The sequence below is a fragment of the Tupaia chinensis genome, unplaced genomic scaffold (assembly GCF_000334495.1).
Source record: "Tupaia chinensis unplaced genomic scaffold, TupChi_1.0 Scaffold148012_1, whole genome shotgun sequence".
In the NCBI taxonomy this organism is placed as follows: domain Eukaryota; kingdom Metazoa; phylum Chordata; class Mammalia; order Scandentia; family Tupaiidae; genus Tupaia; species Tupaia belangeri.
In genome coordinates, this window is record NW_006207862.1 from 2,567,619 (window position 1) to 2,587,566 (window position 19,948).

Consider the following 19,948-nt stretch of genomic DNA (forward strand, 5'->3'; position numbering starts at 1 on the left):
GAATGTGAGCCCCACCAGGGAAGCCGCTGGCTTCATTTCACAGAGATCCCCAGGGTCTAGTATGGAACCCAGAACACAGTGGTCTCTCAATTAATATTCATTAGTTAACCAAATAAATGAATGAGTGAGTGAATCCTAGTATTCCAGTCATGCACACAGGCCAGTGGGGTAACACGAGTCACCTGGTTTCTGAGGCAGGCTAGTAAATGACAGCAGAAAGAATATGGGCTTTAGAAGTAGGAAGATCTGGGTTTAGGCTCTGGGTCCACCACTCATGCGCCCTGAGACCCTAAGCACATTTTGGGAGCACTGTGAGTTTTAGCTGTGACAGGGCACCAGCCAGCCGCATTCTGGGGTTTCTGGCGAGGGTGAGAGACGATATGGGTGGCCCAAGGCAAACTCTTAAACATTTGGAGACAGGCGTACGAGATGTCTGGAGCAGCACTGGTTGTAATAGCAGAAACTCAAGCCATACACCGCTTGACAGGAAAATAAGCCAATTATGGGGCTTTCCATGATGGAGTAACATCCAGCAGTAAAAATGAACAAACAATATCTACACCCAACAACATGGATGAATCTGGGTATATACTATTAATAGGAAACACCTCTGTACAACTTGATGCTTTTCTTAATAAAATTTAGAGACAACTAAATCCAAGCAATATGTGATCCACATATATGTGACCCACATATATTTTCTAAAAAGCAAGGGAATGAACAAATGTGAGAGTCAGAGATGTGACTATGGAGGTTGGGGGGAGATGGGAGAGAGGAGAACATGTGGGCAGATGGTGGTGCGGGTGATAGTCTAGCTCTCAGCGGTCTCCTGAGTTCTCAGACATCCACCGTATTACTAAAAGTTAAGAATGGGACTGGCTCTGCAGCCTAATGGTTAAGGGTACCAGATCCCATGCAGCTGACCACAGTTTGAATCCTGGCCCCAGTACCTTGAAAAACACAATGAGTGTGTGTGTGCATGCCCCAAATACTGACAGGATGCAGAGATGGAGGAGAAGGGACTGTGGCATGACCATACCCTATAGGGGGGCTGCTTTCTCTCTCTCTTTCTATCTTTCTGTATTTCTCTGGTGAATATATGCACCCTCTGGCAATTAAAAAACAGTTAAGAATGAAACGAAAGAGGGCCTTACATGGATAAACATCAATCAAGAGCAAGAATGAGGCTTGAAGCAATTCCGTATACTGGAGGGGTATCAAGTTAGGAGAGAAAGAGAATGCAAACTGAGCGAGAGCAAATTTCATAATCCTCCAGAGACCTCAAAGCCCTTGGAAGTCAAAACAAAGCAGTCAGAAAGAAGAAACCTGTTGACATGGGAAACCAGACTAGGATCTCCCCACAGCTCCAAGCTACCTCAGCCATTGGGGCCTGCTGGAGATTAGGCCTGCCTGAAGAGAAGCACTTCCCTAAGTTGAGCTGACATACTAAAGGGTCCTTTGCAGCCCATTCTCTGCCCAGCTAGAAAAGCAGACTCAGCAGCTAGCAGGAGGAGGGCTTGAGTGGCCTTCCAAAGGAAAGTGGGCACCCATACAGCTATGGAGTCCTGAGCCAGGGACAGAGACTCCTACCCATGAGGAGGGGGCAGGGGAGACAAGATGCAGGAAGGGAGAGTCTCAGACCCCATTGCTGTGAAACCTCTTAAAGGCCCACTTACTGAGGCCAGCAGGTGGCATAGCAGTTAAGGTGCTGGACTCCCATATGGCCAACAGCAGTTTGAGTCATAGACCTGGTGGCTTTAAAATCATGCCAGGTGCATGTGCATGCATGTCCAAATTCCCAAGGAGAATGGAAGAAAACAGATTGCAGCATGGCCGTCCCCCCTTAACGGGTGATTTCTTGATTTCTCATTTTACCTCTCTGTTTCTCTCCTGTGAATGCATGTGCTCTATGGCAAAAATTATTAAAAAAAGAAAAAAAAAAAAGTCCACTGGCCAATGCTATTTATAGGAAAGAAGCAAGGGGCAAGGACCGATTACTGACAAGGAGCATGCAGGGCCTCGTTAAAGGAGAGCAGAGGAGCAAAGGATCATGAGCGCAGTGGTGAAGAGTGGATTCTCACCAAGGCGAGCCACAAGAGCAACTGGCTGGGGGGAAGTGCACCCTTGCAGAGTGGAAGGAGAAGGATCAGGAGGACATGAAGTGTAGGCTCTCCTGTGATTATCAGGAAGATCAAGAGTTGGAGTGATATATTGTTGTTGTTTTGATATGGTGGTGGGAGAAAACTATAAATAATCTGCCTGTATACTTACATAATTAGATCAAAACCCTCCAGAGGTTCGGTTCTTGGATAGTTTTTTTTTTTTTTTTTGGAGAGATTTTCACTGTAGGGCGCGTGCGCTCGCCAGACAGACAGAGAGAGACATAGAGACAGAAAGCGAGAAATCACCCCCCAGGGGGGATGGTCACGCCGCAATCCCTTCTCCTCCATTCTCCTTTCGGGATCTTGGGCACACACACACACGCGCCTGGCGTGAGTTTTAAGTCACCGGGTCTGGGACACGAACCGCGGTCGACTATGTGGGAGTCCAGCGACATAGCCATTACGCTAACTGCTGGTTCCCTGTTCTTGGATAGTTTTGAAAGAAGAGCGCTCTGGGATGCATGTGGGCTAAACCTTGGACAGCAATTTTGCTCCCATTTGAGAGAGGATGTTTATCAACTGCTAGTGATTGTCAGAGAGAGGACAGGGTGGGAAAGACTTAGAGGCACATCCATGTGCTGGGATCAATTAGTGATGTCTGCCTTGGGTGAGGGATAGGGTGTTCTGGTACAAGAGTTAACGCTGGTCTAGAGTGGCACTCCCAAGGTAAACAGATTGGCTTTCCTTATGAATATGCCTCTCTCGGTATAGGCCTCTGCCCGGACCCTGGCATCCTAGACTCAGAGGTTAGAGGCTTCTTTGTCTCATCTTTTTCTTGCATCTTCTATTTTCAGGACATCACTAGAGCCTGCTGACCATCCTTCCCATCCTTGCACATCCTCCACAGTGATCTCATAAACCTCTCTTTGGCAAGGGTACATTGATGCAGTAGCCTGTTAGCACATAGCCCACTCTGGGCTTCCAACTCTAATCCAACCAAGACTCTAATGAGATGAATCTTCCAATGACCCCAGGTTCAATCCCCCTCTACCCCAGGCACACTTAAGAACATGCTTCTTTTGCCTTCTAGGCCTGTTATCAACTGCCCCAGCACCCTTCTCTGCTCTGCTCTCAACCTATCCTTGTCCTTGACTACTTCTTGGCTCCAGCCAGGTGGCCCATTCCCCTCAGTGCTCGGCCTGCAGTTTCTGAGTCTTACAAACACCCACTGAGCTACCCCAAGCCAATGGCTGTGGTGTGTGATTCAGACATCCACAGTAATTCTACTGCTCCTGAATTTTCACTTTTCAAGGGGAGAAAAATGCCAAGCAGTTTATTCTCACAGGCTTTGATGCATATCACATGGTGGCCTCCTGAGAGTGGTCCCCTGCCTGGCCAGGGCCAGGCCTCAGTTCAGCTTTTGGCATACGTGGGGGTGTGGACTGTGTAAGACTGACTATGTCTGGTCATTCTTTCTCTACACACACACACACACACACACACACACACACACACAGAGGCAGCCTTCCCTTCAATGTACTTCCAAGGAACCTCGTCACTGGTATTACTAAACTACAGCCCAGAAAGGAGCAACAAAAGCCTTCGTCCTTTACTAACAAACCTCAGCAGGTTGCCCAGTGTGACCCAATAGTGAGGCCTTTGCCTTTCCAGCTGGAGTGAGGGGCCCTGGCACTTGTCACCTGTCCTTTACTCTGAACCAGTGCTTCCCAACCTTTTCTTCATTATCACCTACCCACTCTACTCTGCTCCTGCCCCTGCCCCAGCTGCACCTTAGACATTTTTCCTAATTATTTTCCTTCTCTTAGCATGAGATTTCAATACCACAGAATCTGCTTTTTTCAAAAAAGAGTAAATTTTTTTGTCTCCCCTCCCCCAGTACAAAATTTCATGTCTGTGGTGATGATATTGCCCTCCATTGAGAACACATGCTCTTCTATGGGACCAGCAGTTAGCGTAATGGCTATGTCTCTGGACTCCCATGTAGTTGACTGTAGTTCGAGTCCTGGACCCGGTGGTTTAAACTCACACCGGGCGCGTGTGTGTGCGTGCGTGCCCAAGATCCCGAGAGGAGAATGGAGGAAAAGGGATTGTGGTGTGGCCATCCTCCTGGGGCGGGGGGTGATTTCTCGCTTTCTGTCTCTCTGTCTTTCTGGCAAGCACACGTGCCCTATAGTAAAAAACCTCTAAAAAAACCCACATACTCTTCTAGACCGGAGCGTGGTCTCAGTGTGGTCCAGCAGCAGCAGTAGCAGCAGCTGGCCCACCCCACAGTTCCTGGTTCTGTAGGTGCAGGGCGGGGTGCAACATTGTGCATTTCTAGTAATTTCCAGGTGGTGCTGATGTGCTGGTCTGGAGACCAACTGCTGTTGCCTCGGAAAATGGGTGTGTTCTGGAGCCTAAGGGACTTGGCTTCGGTTCCTACTCTGCCATTTAGCAGCTGTGACCCTTACCGATCCATGTAAACTCTCTGAGCCTTGTTTTCCCTGACTACACAGCGGAATGACATGATCCCCCTCCCAGACACTCATGAGGGAAAACGTGTCCTGTCTGTGCCTGGAATGTAGCAGGCACCCATATAAGTAAATGGGTCTTCCTATTCCTCATTCTGGAGAGATGTTCCTGAGATGCAGAAGACAGCAGTGGGGAAGACGACACATCTACGGAAGACGACTGCAAAGACTAGACTTCTATAGAAAGAAACATGGCATGTTTCACTTACAAGTGGAAATACAGTGGACATCACAGAAGTAGAGGATAGTGGTTCCTAGATGCTGGGAAGGGGGACAGGGGTGGGAAGGTGGCTAGGGAGATGGTCGGTAACATACAAAATTAGTTAGCTAAGTGTTCTAGAGCATAGCAGAGTAACTAGAGTTAACAGTCATCTATTGTGAGGCTTGAAATAGTGGAAAAGAGGTATCTCGACGCTCCCAACACAAAGTAATGGTAAATGTTTGAGATGATGGATATGCTAATTACCCTGACTTGATCATTATACATTGTATTCATGTGCTGAAAAATCACACTGTACTCCATAAACATGTACAATTATTATGTGCCGATGAAAAACAATAATTAAAAAAGAACACGAGAATAGACCTCTGCAGGCTGGAGAGAGGGCGGAGAGTGGGGAGATGCCTCGACCGAGATAAAGGCTGTAATGCCAGAAGCAACAGAGAGCTCTAGAATGAGTTCATTTACCAAGTCCATGTGTCCAGAGTGGCAAGATTCCTTTAATGCTAGGGAGGACAGAATCAGTGACAGAGCTCTTCGGTCCAGCAGGTGTGGAAAATGAAAAGGCTTCTGGGGAGAAAAGGGATTCAGACAGCATCAGAACCACCTTCCAGCTTGATAAGCCAGTTTCTGGGCCCTAGCCCCAGTGTGTCTGATTCAGCAGGTCTGGGGTGGGGCCTGAGAAGGACCTTGCTTTGAGAGCACTGCTCTACAGCCTCTCGCAGATGGGTCTCCTAAGATGAGTGGTTAAGGAAAGATGAAAGTCGGGGCCTTGCAGGAAGAGAGTGGCAGGACAGAATCCTGGGCCTAAGTGCTCTCGGGGATGACTGACAGAGCCCTGACCTTGAACTCCTGCTGGAGGACCTTGGTGGGCATGGATATGCTAATTACCCTGACTTGATCATTATACATTGTATTCATGTGCTGAAAAATCACACTGTACTCCATAAACATGTACAATTATTATGTGCCGATGAAAAACAATAATTAAAAAAGAACACGAGAATAGACCTCTGCAGGCTGGAGAGAGGGCGGAGAGTGGGGAGATGCCTCGACCGAGATAAAGGCTGTAATGCCAGAAGCAACAGAGAGCTCTAGAATGAGTTCATTTACCAAGTCCATGTGTCCAGAGTGGCAAGATTCCTTTAATGCTAGGGAGGACAGAATCAGTGACAGAGCTCTTCGGTCCAGCAGGTGTGGAAAATGAAAAGGCTTCTGGGGAGAAAAGGGATTCAGACAGCATCAGAACCACCTTCCAGCTTGATAAGCCAGTTTCTGGGCCCTAGCCCCAGTGTGTCTGATTCAGCAGGTCTGGGGTGGGGCCTGAGAAGGACCTTGCTTTGAGAGCACTGCTCTACAGCCTCTCGCAGATGGGTCTCCTAAGATGAGTGGTTAAGGAAAGATGAAAGTCGGGGCCTTGCAGGAAGAGAGTGGCAGGACAGAATCCTGGGCCTAAGTGCTCTCGGGGATGACTGACAGAGCCCTGACCTTGAACTCCTGCTGGAGGACCTTGGTGGGCCCGGCTGTAGCAGTGGCCATAGCCAGCGGCCAGCAGGACATATGGATGCCAGTCTCCCCTGCACCCTGACCACTGGTAGGCGGGAGGGAGACTGGCCGACGTCTGTTCAGGGCCTCCTTGATGCAGACTTAAGGAAGACACTCACCAGATGCCAGTCACTTTATGTAATGGTCTCATGTCCTTTTCCCCAGCTTTATTGAGGTATGACTGATAAAAACTGTCTAAATGTAAAGCGTACAACATGGTGTTTTGATACATGTACACACTGCGACGTGATTACTGCAACATCAAGCTAACTAGCACACCGCCTCACCTAATTACCAATTTTTGTGTGCCATGAGTACACTTGAGAGCGGCTCTCTTGGCAAGTTTCAAGTGCACACTACATTAGTGTTGACTACTCACCGAGCTGGACACCAGCTCTCCAGATCTTACTCGTCTTATGACTGAAAGTTTGCACTGTTTGACCAACACTGTCCCTCGTCCCCCACACTCATCTCCCACACCCTCAGTCCCTGATCATCATCATTCGACTCCCTGTTACTGTAGGAACTTCAGATTCCACAATAAGTGAGACCACGCAGTAATCCTCTCTCACTATCCGGCTTATTTCACTTAGCACAATGCCCACCAGGTTCATCCATGTTGTTGCAAATGGCAAAATTTCATCCTTTTGTAAGGCTGAATAATATGTATTCCATTCCCTATCCATATGAGTATACACACACACACATGCCCCACATCTTGGGTGTTTCCATATCCTGACTCTTGTAAACTGCATTTCAAAGAACGTACGGCATTTACTTTTATTTTCAAAGTTCCACTGACTCCCTATTAAAAGATGGGGAAACTGATGCTTTAAGATAGAGTTAACTCACTCAAGGTTGCTTAGCTGGGTAGAGGGGGTGCTTCTCTGGAATAAGTAGTATTTGGAACTTCTCTGTGCAAGGGGGCTCCAGAGGTGCATCTCTGGCCAAGGGCTAGTCCTGGGCTCTTCCCTGGCCTCCACTCCCTGTGCCACTGGTCACCTCCTGACAGCTCAGCCTCCTCCCCAACTTTGGTTCTGCTCTCTACTGTAGGTGGTCAGTCAGGGCTGCCATCCCTCAGCTGGACACTCTAAGACCCTCCCTCCCTGCCGGCCTGCTTGCTCCTGCTTGCTCTTCCCCAACCCCTCTCTTCACTCCAACTCTAGTTGGAGTGCTTTCTTGTCTCAGTGCTCTACCAGAGTGTTAAAGGTACCCATTTATAGATCTATCTGCCCAAGCAAACTGCAGGCTCCTGAGGCTGAGATGGCGCCCCTGTTCCCACCACCTCAGGACTTAGCACAGCTCCTGGTTCAGCCAACTTCCCCAAATGCACACCCAATCATATTTCTCCCATGCAGAGTCCTCTATGGCTCCTTGCTGCTCCGAGGACCAAGACCTAGTACTCTCCTGGGCTGAGCGTTCCCCGTGCTACCTGGCCAGGCCCTGCCTCCTGCTGTGGCCTCATTTGCACACAACCTTGCTGTGTTCTGCACTCTGCCATGCTGAATCACTGCAGCGGCGTGATCTTTGTACACTCTGTTCCTCCTGCCTGCCCACTACTTCTCCTGGCTAGGCCCTACTTATCAATCAGGACCCGGCTGAAGTGATCTCTCCTCGGAAAAGTCTCCTCACCTGTGATGGCTAGGAGAGATGCTATCTCCCTTACAGTCTTTCACACCTCCTTTTTTTTTTTTTTAAAGAGAGATTTTTGCTATAGGGCACATGCGCTCAGCAGAGAGACAGAGAGAGACAGAGCTAAAACGTGAGAAATCACCCCCCAGGGGCAATAGCTATGCAACAATCCCTTCTTCTCCATTCTCCTCTTGGGATTTTGGGCACACATGCACATGCACCCTGCATCTTACCTCCTTTTTATTTTAATTAATTAATTAATTAATTAATTATTTTGGAGAGGTTTTTTTTTTACCATAGGGCACGTACACTCACCAGAAAGACAGAGAGATACCAAGAGACAGAAAGTGAGAAATCCACCCCCAGGGGGGATGGCTACACCGCAATCCCTTCTCCTCCATTCTCCTCTTGGGATTTTGGACACACACGCACACATGCCTGGTGTGAGTTTAAGCCACCGGGTCCGGGACTTGAACTGTGGTCAACTACATGGGAATCCAGTGACACCGCCATTACTCCAACTGCTGGTCCCTCTCCTTTCTAAAAATGTATGTCTTTGGGGCCAGCAGGTGACATGGTGCTTAAGGTGCTGGACTTCCATATGAACGACTACAGTTCAAGTCCTGGACCTGGCAGCTTGAGATTCACTCCAGGTTCATGTGTGTGTGTGCCCAAAATCCCAGGAGGTGAATAGAAGAGAATTGACTGTGGTGTGGCCATCCCCCCCTGGGGGGTGATTTCTCGCTTCCCTCTCTCTGTCTCTCTCTGGTGAGCACATGCATCCTATGGCAATAACAGTAACAATAATAATAATTTCTTCAGAGAGAAACAGGCACTCCAAGAGGGTCTTCATGCCACAATCCACTTCAAGCCTCAACGAACCAGGGTCGTGGGTGCATGCCCCGCATGTACAGGGAAACCTGGAAATGCAAACCCAGGCCCTTCCCATGCAGCCACAGCATGGAAGAGTGCTGCGTTACTGCCACACTGCTGCAGCTGCCCCTTTCTCACTTCTTCTTACAAGTATTTTCAAGCATCAACTAAAGTAGAGAGAACAGTCTAATGCACCCCAGGGAGCCATCACCCCATGTCAACCTCAGCACATCCCGTGCTTTCTTGTCTCCGTGCTCTACCAGGGTGTTAAAGGTACCCGTTTATAGATCTATCTGCCCAAGCAAACTGCAGGCTCCTGAGGCTGAGATGGCGCCCCTGTCCCCACCACCTCAGGACTTAGCACAGCTCCTGGTTCGGCCAACTATGGGTGCATACTAACAGTCCATGCCTGTTGAGCACTAGCTACAACTGGGTTCTCGTCTGTGTGCTTACTTGTCTTAGCTTGCTGAATTCTGTCAGCATCCTTGTGAGGCCCAGGCTACCATTTCCTCCATTTTACGGATCGAAAAACTGATGATGAGGAGGTCCAGAGCAGTCTCACCCTACAGGACTGCCCACAGAAACATTTCAAGTGCTTAATAGCCACATGGGCAACCGTACTGGCCAGCACAGCCAGGGGTCACCACCATGGGCAGTGGCTCTAAAGCTTGCATGCTGAACCTCTTCTCCAGACTGTACTCAACTGAATGAAGGAGGGAATGAATGAGTTGCAAGGATGCCTGGGTCCTGATTGTTCTTTGACAATGACTAGTCCTTAATGCTGATGGCCTCTTAGAGTCTCTCCAGCACCATCTATTCCCCATGGGGATTACTAGCCCAGTTCCATGGCTGAGGACTGCAGGGCTGGGAGAAGTCAAGCATCTTTCTCAGACACATTGCTGGCAGGTGGAGAGCTGGGCCTCAAACCTATGACTCCAGACTCCAAGTCCAGTGCTCACAATGGGATGGCTACAGCTGTTCCCTGAAGCAGGACTATCTTTATCTGGTACGGGAGTGACAAGTCCAGAAGGGATGTCTGCTCAGACCCCAGGTGGGCCAGCTGTTGGAGATGGGAGCCCACAGAACTCTGTTTTGGTTGGTCTCTGGAGGAAAGGGAACGGATGGGGCCCATGCCAAGTCCTCTCTGGGAAAAGAACTTGTCATTCCTCAGTCTCAGTTTGGCCAGGAGGGGCTGAGAACAAATTGACGGCAATGGAGCCATAACTTACTGCCGAAGGCCTCTTTGTACTTGGCAAAACAGAGGGGTCATTAGTAATGGGGAAAGTGCTGGTGTGCAGACATAAATCCCCATGGAGCAGGGCTGACGAACAGCCTGCAGGTGGCAGGGCAGGTTAACCGTGTGCAAATGGGTCACTCGTGGGCTCAGGCTCGTGCCCTCCTAGGTGGGCAGGCAAGCCTCCCCCACCTGCAGACACAGCCACCACCAACCCAGGATCCTGAGGTGTCTGGGGCCTGGAGTCATCTGCACAAGCCCTCAGCCTTCTCACCTGACTCTGGGACCCCATGAGCTCCTGAGTACTTTCTGAGCACCCAGGGTGGGATTAGGATGTGCAGGGCCAGCCCGGAGCAAGCAGCTGTGAAGATGCTCTCAGAATTGTGAGGGGACAGGACTCATACCTTCTGCCTGCTTAAGGTCAAATGGGCAGCTGCTGCACCACCCAGGAGAGGGCTGCAACCCGGCACCCCCAGAGAGGCAGTGGTGCAAGAGAGCCTCTTGGTAGATGGTGTTCTCTCAGTGGTGTCTACACTGGCTGAGGGAAATGGAGTAAAGGCCAAATCCTAGCCTGCTGCCAATCTGCTCTCCCAGGGACTTTGCCCTTCACCCATCGGCCTGATCTCGCTCACACTGAAGCTGGCTCCCAGGGAGAATGTGCCAGCCTAGGGCCAGGAGAGAAGGGCACAGGGCTGGGCAGGTGGGTCAGCCCCACAGAGCCAGGTACTGAGGGTGTGTAGAAACACCACTGTTTCTTGATGCTGCTTGTTGTCTGACAGGGGTTTGGGTGGGGCGGGGTAGTGACAAAGACCTGTGAGGCAGAGGACAACCGAGCCCACCCTGTGAGCAAGATCAGTCCAAGTGCTAACTTTCTTTATTTTTATTTTTTTTGAAGAGTTTTTTTTTTTTTTTTTTTTTTTTTTTTTTAGGGGAATTGTGTTTGCCAGAGAGAGCCACACGGCACTCCCTTCTCCTCCATTCTCCTCTCGGGATCTTGGGCACGCACGCACACGTGCCCGACGTGAGTTTTAAGTCACCGGATCCAGGACTCAAACTGCAGTCGACTACATGGGAGTCCAGCGACATAGCCATTACGGTAACTACCGGTACCCCAAGTGCTAACTTTCAAGGATGGTGAACACATGTTCCAAGTGCTGCCCTCTCCCTTTCCGCACCCACAGCAGACTCTACCAAGTGAACACTACACTGACCCTTTTTGGTTCTCTGATACCCTTCAGGCAGCCATTACCAATCAATCCTAGCTGGCATGTGAGAGGAAACTCATTTGTCATCTCTTCTGAAAACCCTCAAGGCACACCTGTGCTGGCGGTGGGGCTCCTATAAAGCTATGCTAAGTGCTCCAGGCCTTCTAGAAGTTTCCACCTCCTGCCCCCACCTACACATACAAAAACCTATGAGAGGGCTCATAGGTTTCCCGACCTAAACCTCCTTTTCATCCTGTTTGTACATGGGGACCTGGCTCAGGAGATTATGCCCCTGGAAATGGTTTAGGCCGCTCTCCTCAGACTGTAACTCCAGAGCCCAGCTCAAGTGTCAAAGGCTCAGCAGCTGTGCCCTCCAGCCTCCTGCTCCTACATGAGGAGTGAAGAGGAAAGCTTGCTGGAGCCATCTTTGAAGACTGTGGAGGACCCGAGGGTCTGAGCTGGCATCCTGGTACCCAGCAGGAACCTGAAATGAGCCAGCCCTAGAGGACAGGCTCCAGGTGTCACTGCAGGAGCTCCCAGTATGGGCGGATCTCGCACCAAGTCCTGGCTCCCTGCTCCCCACCCTGGTCCAGGCTGGGGTATATCTTGAAGCAGCCCAGAGGCGGTAAGACATGAGGAGACATTCCCCCACCCAGGCTGTGGGTATCCCTTCAGGCTGCCACCTTATCCTAGTCCTTTGGGGCTCACTGGTGTCTCCTGACTTCTCTAGCATCAATCCCTGTCACTGAGAGGTACTTGCTTTGTGTCCCGACCTGTAAAATTCAAGCACCAGGATGCGTCGTCTTCCTCCTCTGCCCACCTGGAGAGGCCCTTGATTCTCAGGGTGAGGGGTTGCTGCCTTCCTGGAGAATGTTTCCTTCCTAGGACTGACTCTCACATCCTTGCCTTAGGCCATGTAGGGTGCTGTGAGAGGACCATTCCTAGGCCTGATCTCAGACCTGCAGAATGGGGTGGGTATCGGGGTGCCAAGGACTTTCACTTTTAGTAGAAGCCCCAGGTGATGCTTAGACCTACTGCAGTTTGAAAACTCACTACCCTAGAGTGAGGTTCACTCATTCAGGCATTCATTCCATAAGTACATGCTGGGATTCACTCTGTGCCAGGGCCAGTGCAGGCACCAGAATGGGCCCATGGTGGGGACAATGGCATGGAGTCTGATGCTCACCACCTGGGCTGGGCTGGCATGTGCCCTGCATCCTGGGGCATCCTGGGCCTACCAGCAGCTTCAGATCACATAGAGCCCAAGCCACTCCCAGTTTCCACAAGACAGTTTCCTTCCACCGGCTTCTTGAGATATTATTAGCCACTAGCAATAATAATAGCTAACAATTAATCAGTACTTCTCATACATTAAGTTCTTTATGTACATTAAGCCTTCTGACCCCTAAACCACCTTAAGGTAAGTACTTTTATCATTCCCATCCCATGGAGGACAAATGGAAATCTAGAGACCAACCCAAGACAATCCAGGAGACTTCATTCTTTATACTTTTTGGGTTTTTTTTTTTTAGAGATTTTTGCTATAGGGCATGTGCGCTCACCAGAAAGACAGAGAAAGACAGACAGAAAGTGAGAAATCACCCCCCACCCCGGAGAAATGTCCACACCACAATCACTTCTCTTCCATTCTCCTCTTGGAATCTTTGGCATGCATGCACACACGCCTGGTGTGAATTTAAGCCACCGGGTCCGGGACTCGAACCGCAGTCAACTACATGGGAGTCCAGCTATGTAGCCACTACACTGTTGGTCCCCATTCTCTATATTCTTGATCTCTATACCTTGCTGCCTTTTTTTTTTTTTAATTGTCTGGGGCAGTGGGAGGGGCCATATGCACTTGCTAGAAAGAGAAGGGGAGAAAGCATCCCTTATAGGGGATGGTCATGCTGCAATTCCTGCTCCCTCCATTTCTCCTTTCGAGATTTTGGAGATGCACGCACATGAGCCAGGTATTTTATTTTTTCAGAAGAAATTTTTGCTATAGGGTGTATGTGCTCACTGGAGAGACAGAGACAGACAGAGAGACAGAAAGTGAGAAATCACCCCCAGGGGGGATGGCCACACCACAATCCCTTCTCTTCCATTCTCCTCTCAGGATTTTAGACATGCATGCATAAGTGCCCAATGTGAGTTTTAAGTTGCTGGGTCCGGGATACGAACCACAGTCAACTATGTGGGAGTCCATAGACGCAACATTATGTCATCTGCTGGTCCCAAGCCAGGCATATTTGTTAAGCCACCAGATTCAGGATTCAATCTGCACACTTGACCATGTGGGATCCAGCTTCCTTAACCACTAGGCTATGGGGCAAGGCCAACCTTGTTTTCTTCTGAGGTTTAGAGAAAAAAATGCCTGAAAAATGCCACTCTCTGGTCTCTGGGTGTGGGTTATGGTAGGAAGGGGCAGTGGGGTGAAAAATGACCTGTTGGCCTGCCATCCTCTTGGCCACCATTCTGGTCTGCCTAGAAGCACCAAGCTGACCCTTAGCCAACTAGTGTCTGGGCAGGGAGGCCACATGTGGAGGGTTAGGGAGTGGCAAGTAGGGGCATAGCCAGAGTCTGTGTAGGTGAGCAGCCTCCCACTGGATCGGATCTCTTACTAGCAACCTTGCTCTAAAACCATCTGGCCCTGAGACAGCCAAAGGGAGCTGCCGTTTCGTCTGTTTTTGGATGGGTCAGGGGTCAGGGGTCAAGGGTCAGAAATTCCACCACCATCAGCCCTCTCTGCAGTCAGTACCTACTCTGGTCAACGAAAGGGTCTGGTGGGGAAGGAGGGCTGAAGTGTCTGTCCTGCAACATCGAGATGAGACAGGAACTCCTAATGCTGGAAATGTGGAGAGGGCATGAAAGCAGCTGGAGTGGCAGCTCTATTTGTCCTAAGTGATGGTAAAACTGCCACCTTTTCATCAAGTAAGAAGAGAAAAGCCCAGAGCACTAAAGAGTGTTAGTCATCAGTGTCCCCGGCTCAGCCCTGAGGTGCGCAGATGTTCCAGAGCTTGGACAGCACACATACCTGTCCCCCAAGGCCACCCAAGCAGCCCGCAGATATCACCAGGGGGTTCCAGCCCTTCTCATCCCTGTCCTCCTCTTCATCCAGTCAGCACCTTCCTGGGTGCTCTGGTGATGTGTCCATGAAGGCAGGTCGCTTATCCTGTCTTGCGTGCCCAACTCCCAACTCGCCTTAGCTCCTGAGAGCCCGAGACCCCAACAGCGGCCCTCCCTGGGTGAAAGGGAGAGGACAGGGTGGCCTTTGCCTTACCTGACACGATGGTGTAGCCGATCCCCCGAGGACGTCCTTTATCCTGGTCAATGGCAGTGATAACACGCACCGTGGTGCCCTGGACAGAAGAGAGAGGGGACTTGAGTTGGACTGCCAGCTCCTAGCCTCCCATCTTTCTTTGTAGCTGTTCTGGCACCTGTGACCTCCCTCTCAGGCTGACTCCAGGCTACAGGGCTGGCCCTGGAAGTAGGTACCAACTCCTCAGGTCTTTTGGGGAGGCCCAACCTTAGTGATGCTACCACACCTCCCCGTGCCCCCTTCCCCTGTTCTGATGAACCACCTGGGAAGTTAGATGGAGGAACACCCAGCAGAGAGGTCAGAGATCTACTCTCTATCTCAACCACCCACCAAACTGTTGTGTGACCTCAGGGAAACTGCTGCAACTCTCTGGCCTCAGTTGGCCGCACTTTAATATTAATAACAGCAAAAACCCTTGTTTTCACTGGGTTGAGTAGAGGAAAACATCACAGATCAATTGTCCTACGAGTGAAACCATCCTAAACCCTGAAAGCAGATATGTCCCAGGATGACCGTGGTAATGCCAGAGGCCATGGTAGCCTTCAACCATGTCCTGGACAGTGTTGCACCCAGAAGGTCCTGCCTCGAATGGCTCTGCCCACACCCCAGTCATTCTCCCCACAGCACTGGTGTAGAAGGGGCCAGAGCTGGGACCAGCTGCATGGGGAGTGAGGGGCCCACCCCTGCTCTGGGGGAGCACAGTCTTATTGAGGAGTCAAGGGCACACACACAGCTGCTATGCACTCATGAAGGTGTGCAGATGGAACATGGACAAAAAGTGCAGACGTCCACTTGGAAGGGCCAGCAAAGGGTTGTATGTTTCAGATGGTGACATTTTGGATGGGGTCATGAAGAATGAGTAGGAGTTTGGCAGGGAGAGAAAATGAAGAGGTAGAAGATTTAGAACAGACAAGGACTTGGACACAGAAGACTCCCCTAGGAAGGGATCCTGGCATCTGATAGGCACACTCACATAGCAGCTGAGTGACTGGCTGGCTGACTAAATAAAAGAATAAAAGTGGGAAGATCCTATGTCTACCATCAGCACCACTGCCAGCAGCACCTGTGGAACTGCCCCTGCCCAGGGCAACCTGTGCCTTCCTCTCCATGCCCTATCCTGATATGGTCCATGTCAGCCATGCCTGCCCACCCCTGCCTGCCTGGAGTTCTGGCCTTGGGCTGCAGATTCCCTGGGTGAAGGACAGCAGGGCAGGTCATGTCCCTATCCCCCAGGAAATAATTACCAATCTTGGCATTTGCATGTGTAACGGAGGGCTCTTGTGGCCGTGGCCGCCTCTGCCCATTCACCATTTAGCAGTGGGTGGTTGAAGCCTGCTCTGCACCTCCCACCCCCATCTGAGCATCTTCCTCCTTTCAAACAGGCTTGTTCCATGACACTCAGGCCCTCCGGCCTGGGAGACAAGCTGCTCCTCCTATTTTCCCATCAGCTCCTCCTGGTCTTCTAGCCTTGTCACCTCGCCCTCCCCGGGCACTGCTGTCCCTGCACAGTTGTCGCTCCATCCTCTCCTGGGCCTGAGAGTGCAGAATGCAGGTCACCTGCAGGTTAGCTGGGTGAAGGGGAGAGTGCGTCGGGACAAACCCTCTTGCAGAGAGGGATACAGCCCAGAGGCGCGGTCATCACAAGGTAGGTCCACCCCCTCCTCTGACCCCTCTGGAGCTCGATCCTCTGAGAAAACAGACTGTTAGGAAGTTGGAGAAGGACATCATTAAACGAGCATCTCCAAAGTGGGCTCCGAGGGACCTGGAGGTGTGGGAGAAATACCAGCTGTGGTAGGAGCTGGCCTTTCTCAAGCACTCACACTTTTCAGGCATTCATTTACTTTGACCTTGATGATCGCCCCGTGGGATAGCGCCACTTCACAGATGAGGAAACTGAGGCAAAATAAGTGGCTCTTCTCGGTGCCACAGCAAGGAGTGAATGGTGGAGCGGGGTGTTACGGTTTGGATAAACGGTTTGTCCCCCAGAGGTTCATGTTTTGGAATTTGGTCTTACTAGATGGTGACTGGCCATCTCCCAGGAATTCATGTGCTGGGACTTGATTGTCCTATAGAGGCTTTACATGAAAACTTAGTTCCTTCCTGGTGGCCCTGGGTAGGGCCTTTGGTGTGACAGCGTCATTAGGGCAGGGCCCCTAGGATAGAGTTCGGGGGTGGAGAGACTATAAGCAGAGGGAATGAGGCCAGAACATGGAGAAACTGCGGATAGCCACTCTGCTCAAGATCCCGCCTTCTGCCATGCTGGAGCCCCTGGCCCTCCAAACCAAGCTGAACAAACCTCTGCTTCTTTATAAATCACCAGACTTGGGTATTTCAATGAGCAAGGCAACAGTGGACTAAGACACTGTTTCCATCAAATTCAGGTACTTTGGCTCCAAAGTGCTCCTGCCCATCAGGTGATACTGCCTCGCCGCAGGTTCTGTTGCAATGAAGACAGCGTCATCTCTGTCAGTGCTCTGTCGGCGCCATTCTAAGCCCTCTACCAGCCCGGGCTCCTGTCAAACTTGGGAATGCCTGCAAGCTCTGCACCTCTCTTGAAGATGTACAAGGTGCTTTCATGTGTAAGGCTCCAGGAAGCAGGGAGGTGGTAGAGACTCCCTCACCTTCATCCTCCGGGCCTTCTCATTTGAAGACAGAATACCCTGCATATAACACCTGCAAATAATGCCAGGCCAGGGGTATGTGGGTACGCAGCTGTTGCTCCATCCTCTAGTTTGGGACTTGGAGGTCTACACTGACCGCTCCCTAGCACTTCGCAAGAGGCTCTCTTTAGGAGGATCTGCCATTCCCAGGGTCACTCATCTCCCAGGATAGGCCTGGCTCATTCCCCAGAGGAGACCCTAAGGGTATGGGCCTCTGGCCCATCATTTCAGCTGCCAGGACAGCTTTCTGGACATGAAAACAGCTCCCTCCCTGATACCAGCCCGTGCCGGGGACCACATGTGTTCTAGCATGCGGGCATCCGGCCTGCCTTTGGGTTATTGAGGCAGAGGGTGGCCTGTTAGGGTACCTGGGCCCAGAGAGCCAGTAAACAGCACACCCTAAGGGGGGCTGCATACCCAGACATACACCCAGGACTGGGCCTGACTGGGCCGGGCCTAGGACAGTAAGCTTCAGGAGAACAGGGTGAAGGGGCCCGTGCTGCCTGTGCACTGAGAGGACCTGGTAGCCAAAGAATCCCAGTCCTTGGAGTATCTCCCTGAGGCGTACACCTGCCCTGGGCTGCCCAGAGTCCTCTCAAGTGGTGGGGCTCAGAGGAGGCCAGCTGGCTTCCCAGGACAGGGAGATAAAAAGGCCAGCTCTCTCCAGCCAAAGTCATGCCCACGCTCTCTTGGAGCCAGCTCTGATGGGCTCCTGACAAAGTTAGGGGTTTCATCTCTTTTTGGGTAAATAAATCCAATTTTAATAAAATCCTGAGCTTTTAATACAAGTGCAGCCAGAAAGACTGGAAATGTTATGAGAAGGAATTAACAGGGAGGAACGTGGGCTCTTGGGAACCCACGGCTCTTGTTTCAGAGTCTCGGTGATTATATTTTCAATATACTGAAACTTATTTCCAAAGACAGGGATGGGGAAGTGTAGCTTTGCAGGGCCCAGAGCCAGGCCCATTTTAAGGGCACTTCGCCTATGGAGGTTCTCCAGGGCACGACTCCAGCTGGGGTGTACCAGGCATGGCCAGGAGAGTGATGGGGAGCCTCAGCCCAGTCAGAGGGCTACAGAGGGGGCTCAATCTACCACGGGGCTCCCTGTCTTTACAGAGACCCAGTGGCAGGGAGTGGGTGGCCTTAGAAAATGAGACTCTCCCTAAGAAGTGAGGACAGAAATCTGACTCCTTTTCCTATTTCCAAAATTCCCTTCCTAGGGCCTGGGTGAGTCACACCCACAGACATTAACAGACCACTTTGGCCCATTTGATAACAGGACTCTTCCTACATCCTGGCCCTGGCATAGTAACTTTGGGATGGGTGAGTCACACCCACAAGCATTAACAGACCATTTGACTCTGTTGATAACTGTAAGAGTCCTGCTTACAAGACTCTTCCTACATCCTGTCCTTGGGACAGTATCTTCTGACACATACAAGCCCCCTTATCTCTGTTAGAGCACACTCCTTGCTGATGTCTTCCTGAAACACAGACCTTCTTTCCAATTACCAACCCAAGGATTGTAAAACCCACCTATGGCCTACAAGCACCCACCTACCCACGCCTGCCCCCTCAGGTTCCAGATGTCCTGCCTTTGAAGACCAATGACAGAACTCTTCTCACTAAATTCCAAACTTTGTCCCTCACTCTCAAAATCAAACAAAAGGAACCTCTGTATCTGATCACCCCTTTTCTCTAGGCCTAGTCAGACACATTCGTATGTAGAAATAAATGACGTTAATTATTATTTCTGCAAAGTTGGTTATTTCCATCAACAGGTGTGCAGGCGCTGCATGGTGGGAAAAAGGAAGAAAACTAGCGAGGTGGTTAAGGGTTGACTCTGTTTGCCGGACTGCATTTAAATCCTTCAAGTAAGTTACTTTTAACCTCACACTGCCTTGTTTTTCCTATGAAATGGGTCTAAGAACACTGCAGCAACTGATATGCGCGAAGCACTCGGGATAGTACCTGACACTCAGCATGTGCTCTAAAACGGACTGCTTCTGTTCAGGGGGAGGGGGGGGGTGTCTAGCAGAGCTGCGTGCATCTGTTGATAACGCAGGGGCCTCTTCTCAGACAAGGTACATGCCCATGAAGTTACAAACAACTTCAGCAACTTCAGATTCCCCAGGGCCCCCAGAGGAATAATCTCCACTCTAATGATAAGTAGCTCGCTGTGCATTTTCAGAATGGCTAACAGCCTGCAGGGAAGAACCAGCTTTAGCTGAGCAGCTACTGAGTCAAGTCCTGTGCTGAGGGCCCAGCATAGCCCCCTCTCCTTTTCCTCCTAGAGGTGTATATACAGGTTCTCTCACCACCTCACAGGAGAGGTACACATGAGGAAGCTAAGGCTTTGGGATTTGCTCAAGGCCTCAAAAGGTGATGAGTGGGTGGGGAGAGGGTGACTGAGGGAATGGAGGGCTGTGTTGGGGTCTCTGGCAGAAGTGAGAGTTCTCAGGGCTCAGTGCCCAGTGGGCACACCAGGCGAGAAGCAGGTAAGGTGTGTGAGGTAGCCCTAGCCTGTGGGCCTGGGTACTGGCAGGGAAGTGCAGGTATAGTTGGGAGAAGCAAGGATTTCTCTAGAAGGGACTAAGTCTCTGCTTCTGTAACCTGCTCCCTTCCAA

At 50.8% G+C, this 19,948-nt stretch overlaps 1 protein-coding gene across 4 annotated transcripts in view; it reads right to left on the bottom strand.

The window, feature by feature from the left end:
• Nucleotides 1-19,948, bottom strand: part of CDH23 (cadherin related 23) — a 410,231-nt gene that overhangs the window by 241,663 nt on the left and 148,620 nt on the right. For all 4 annotated transcript variants that reach the window (XR_003548152.1, XM_006170102.1, XM_027768917.1 and 1 more), the window contains exon 8: nt 14,623-14,701. Coding sequence is in view for 3 of the 4 variants with exons in the window: in XM_006170102.1 (XP_006170164.1) it covers nt 14,623-14,701 (79 nt within the window). In the remaining variant the exon portion in view is untranslated. The remainder of the gene's footprint in view (nt 1-14,622; nt 14,702-19,948) is intronic.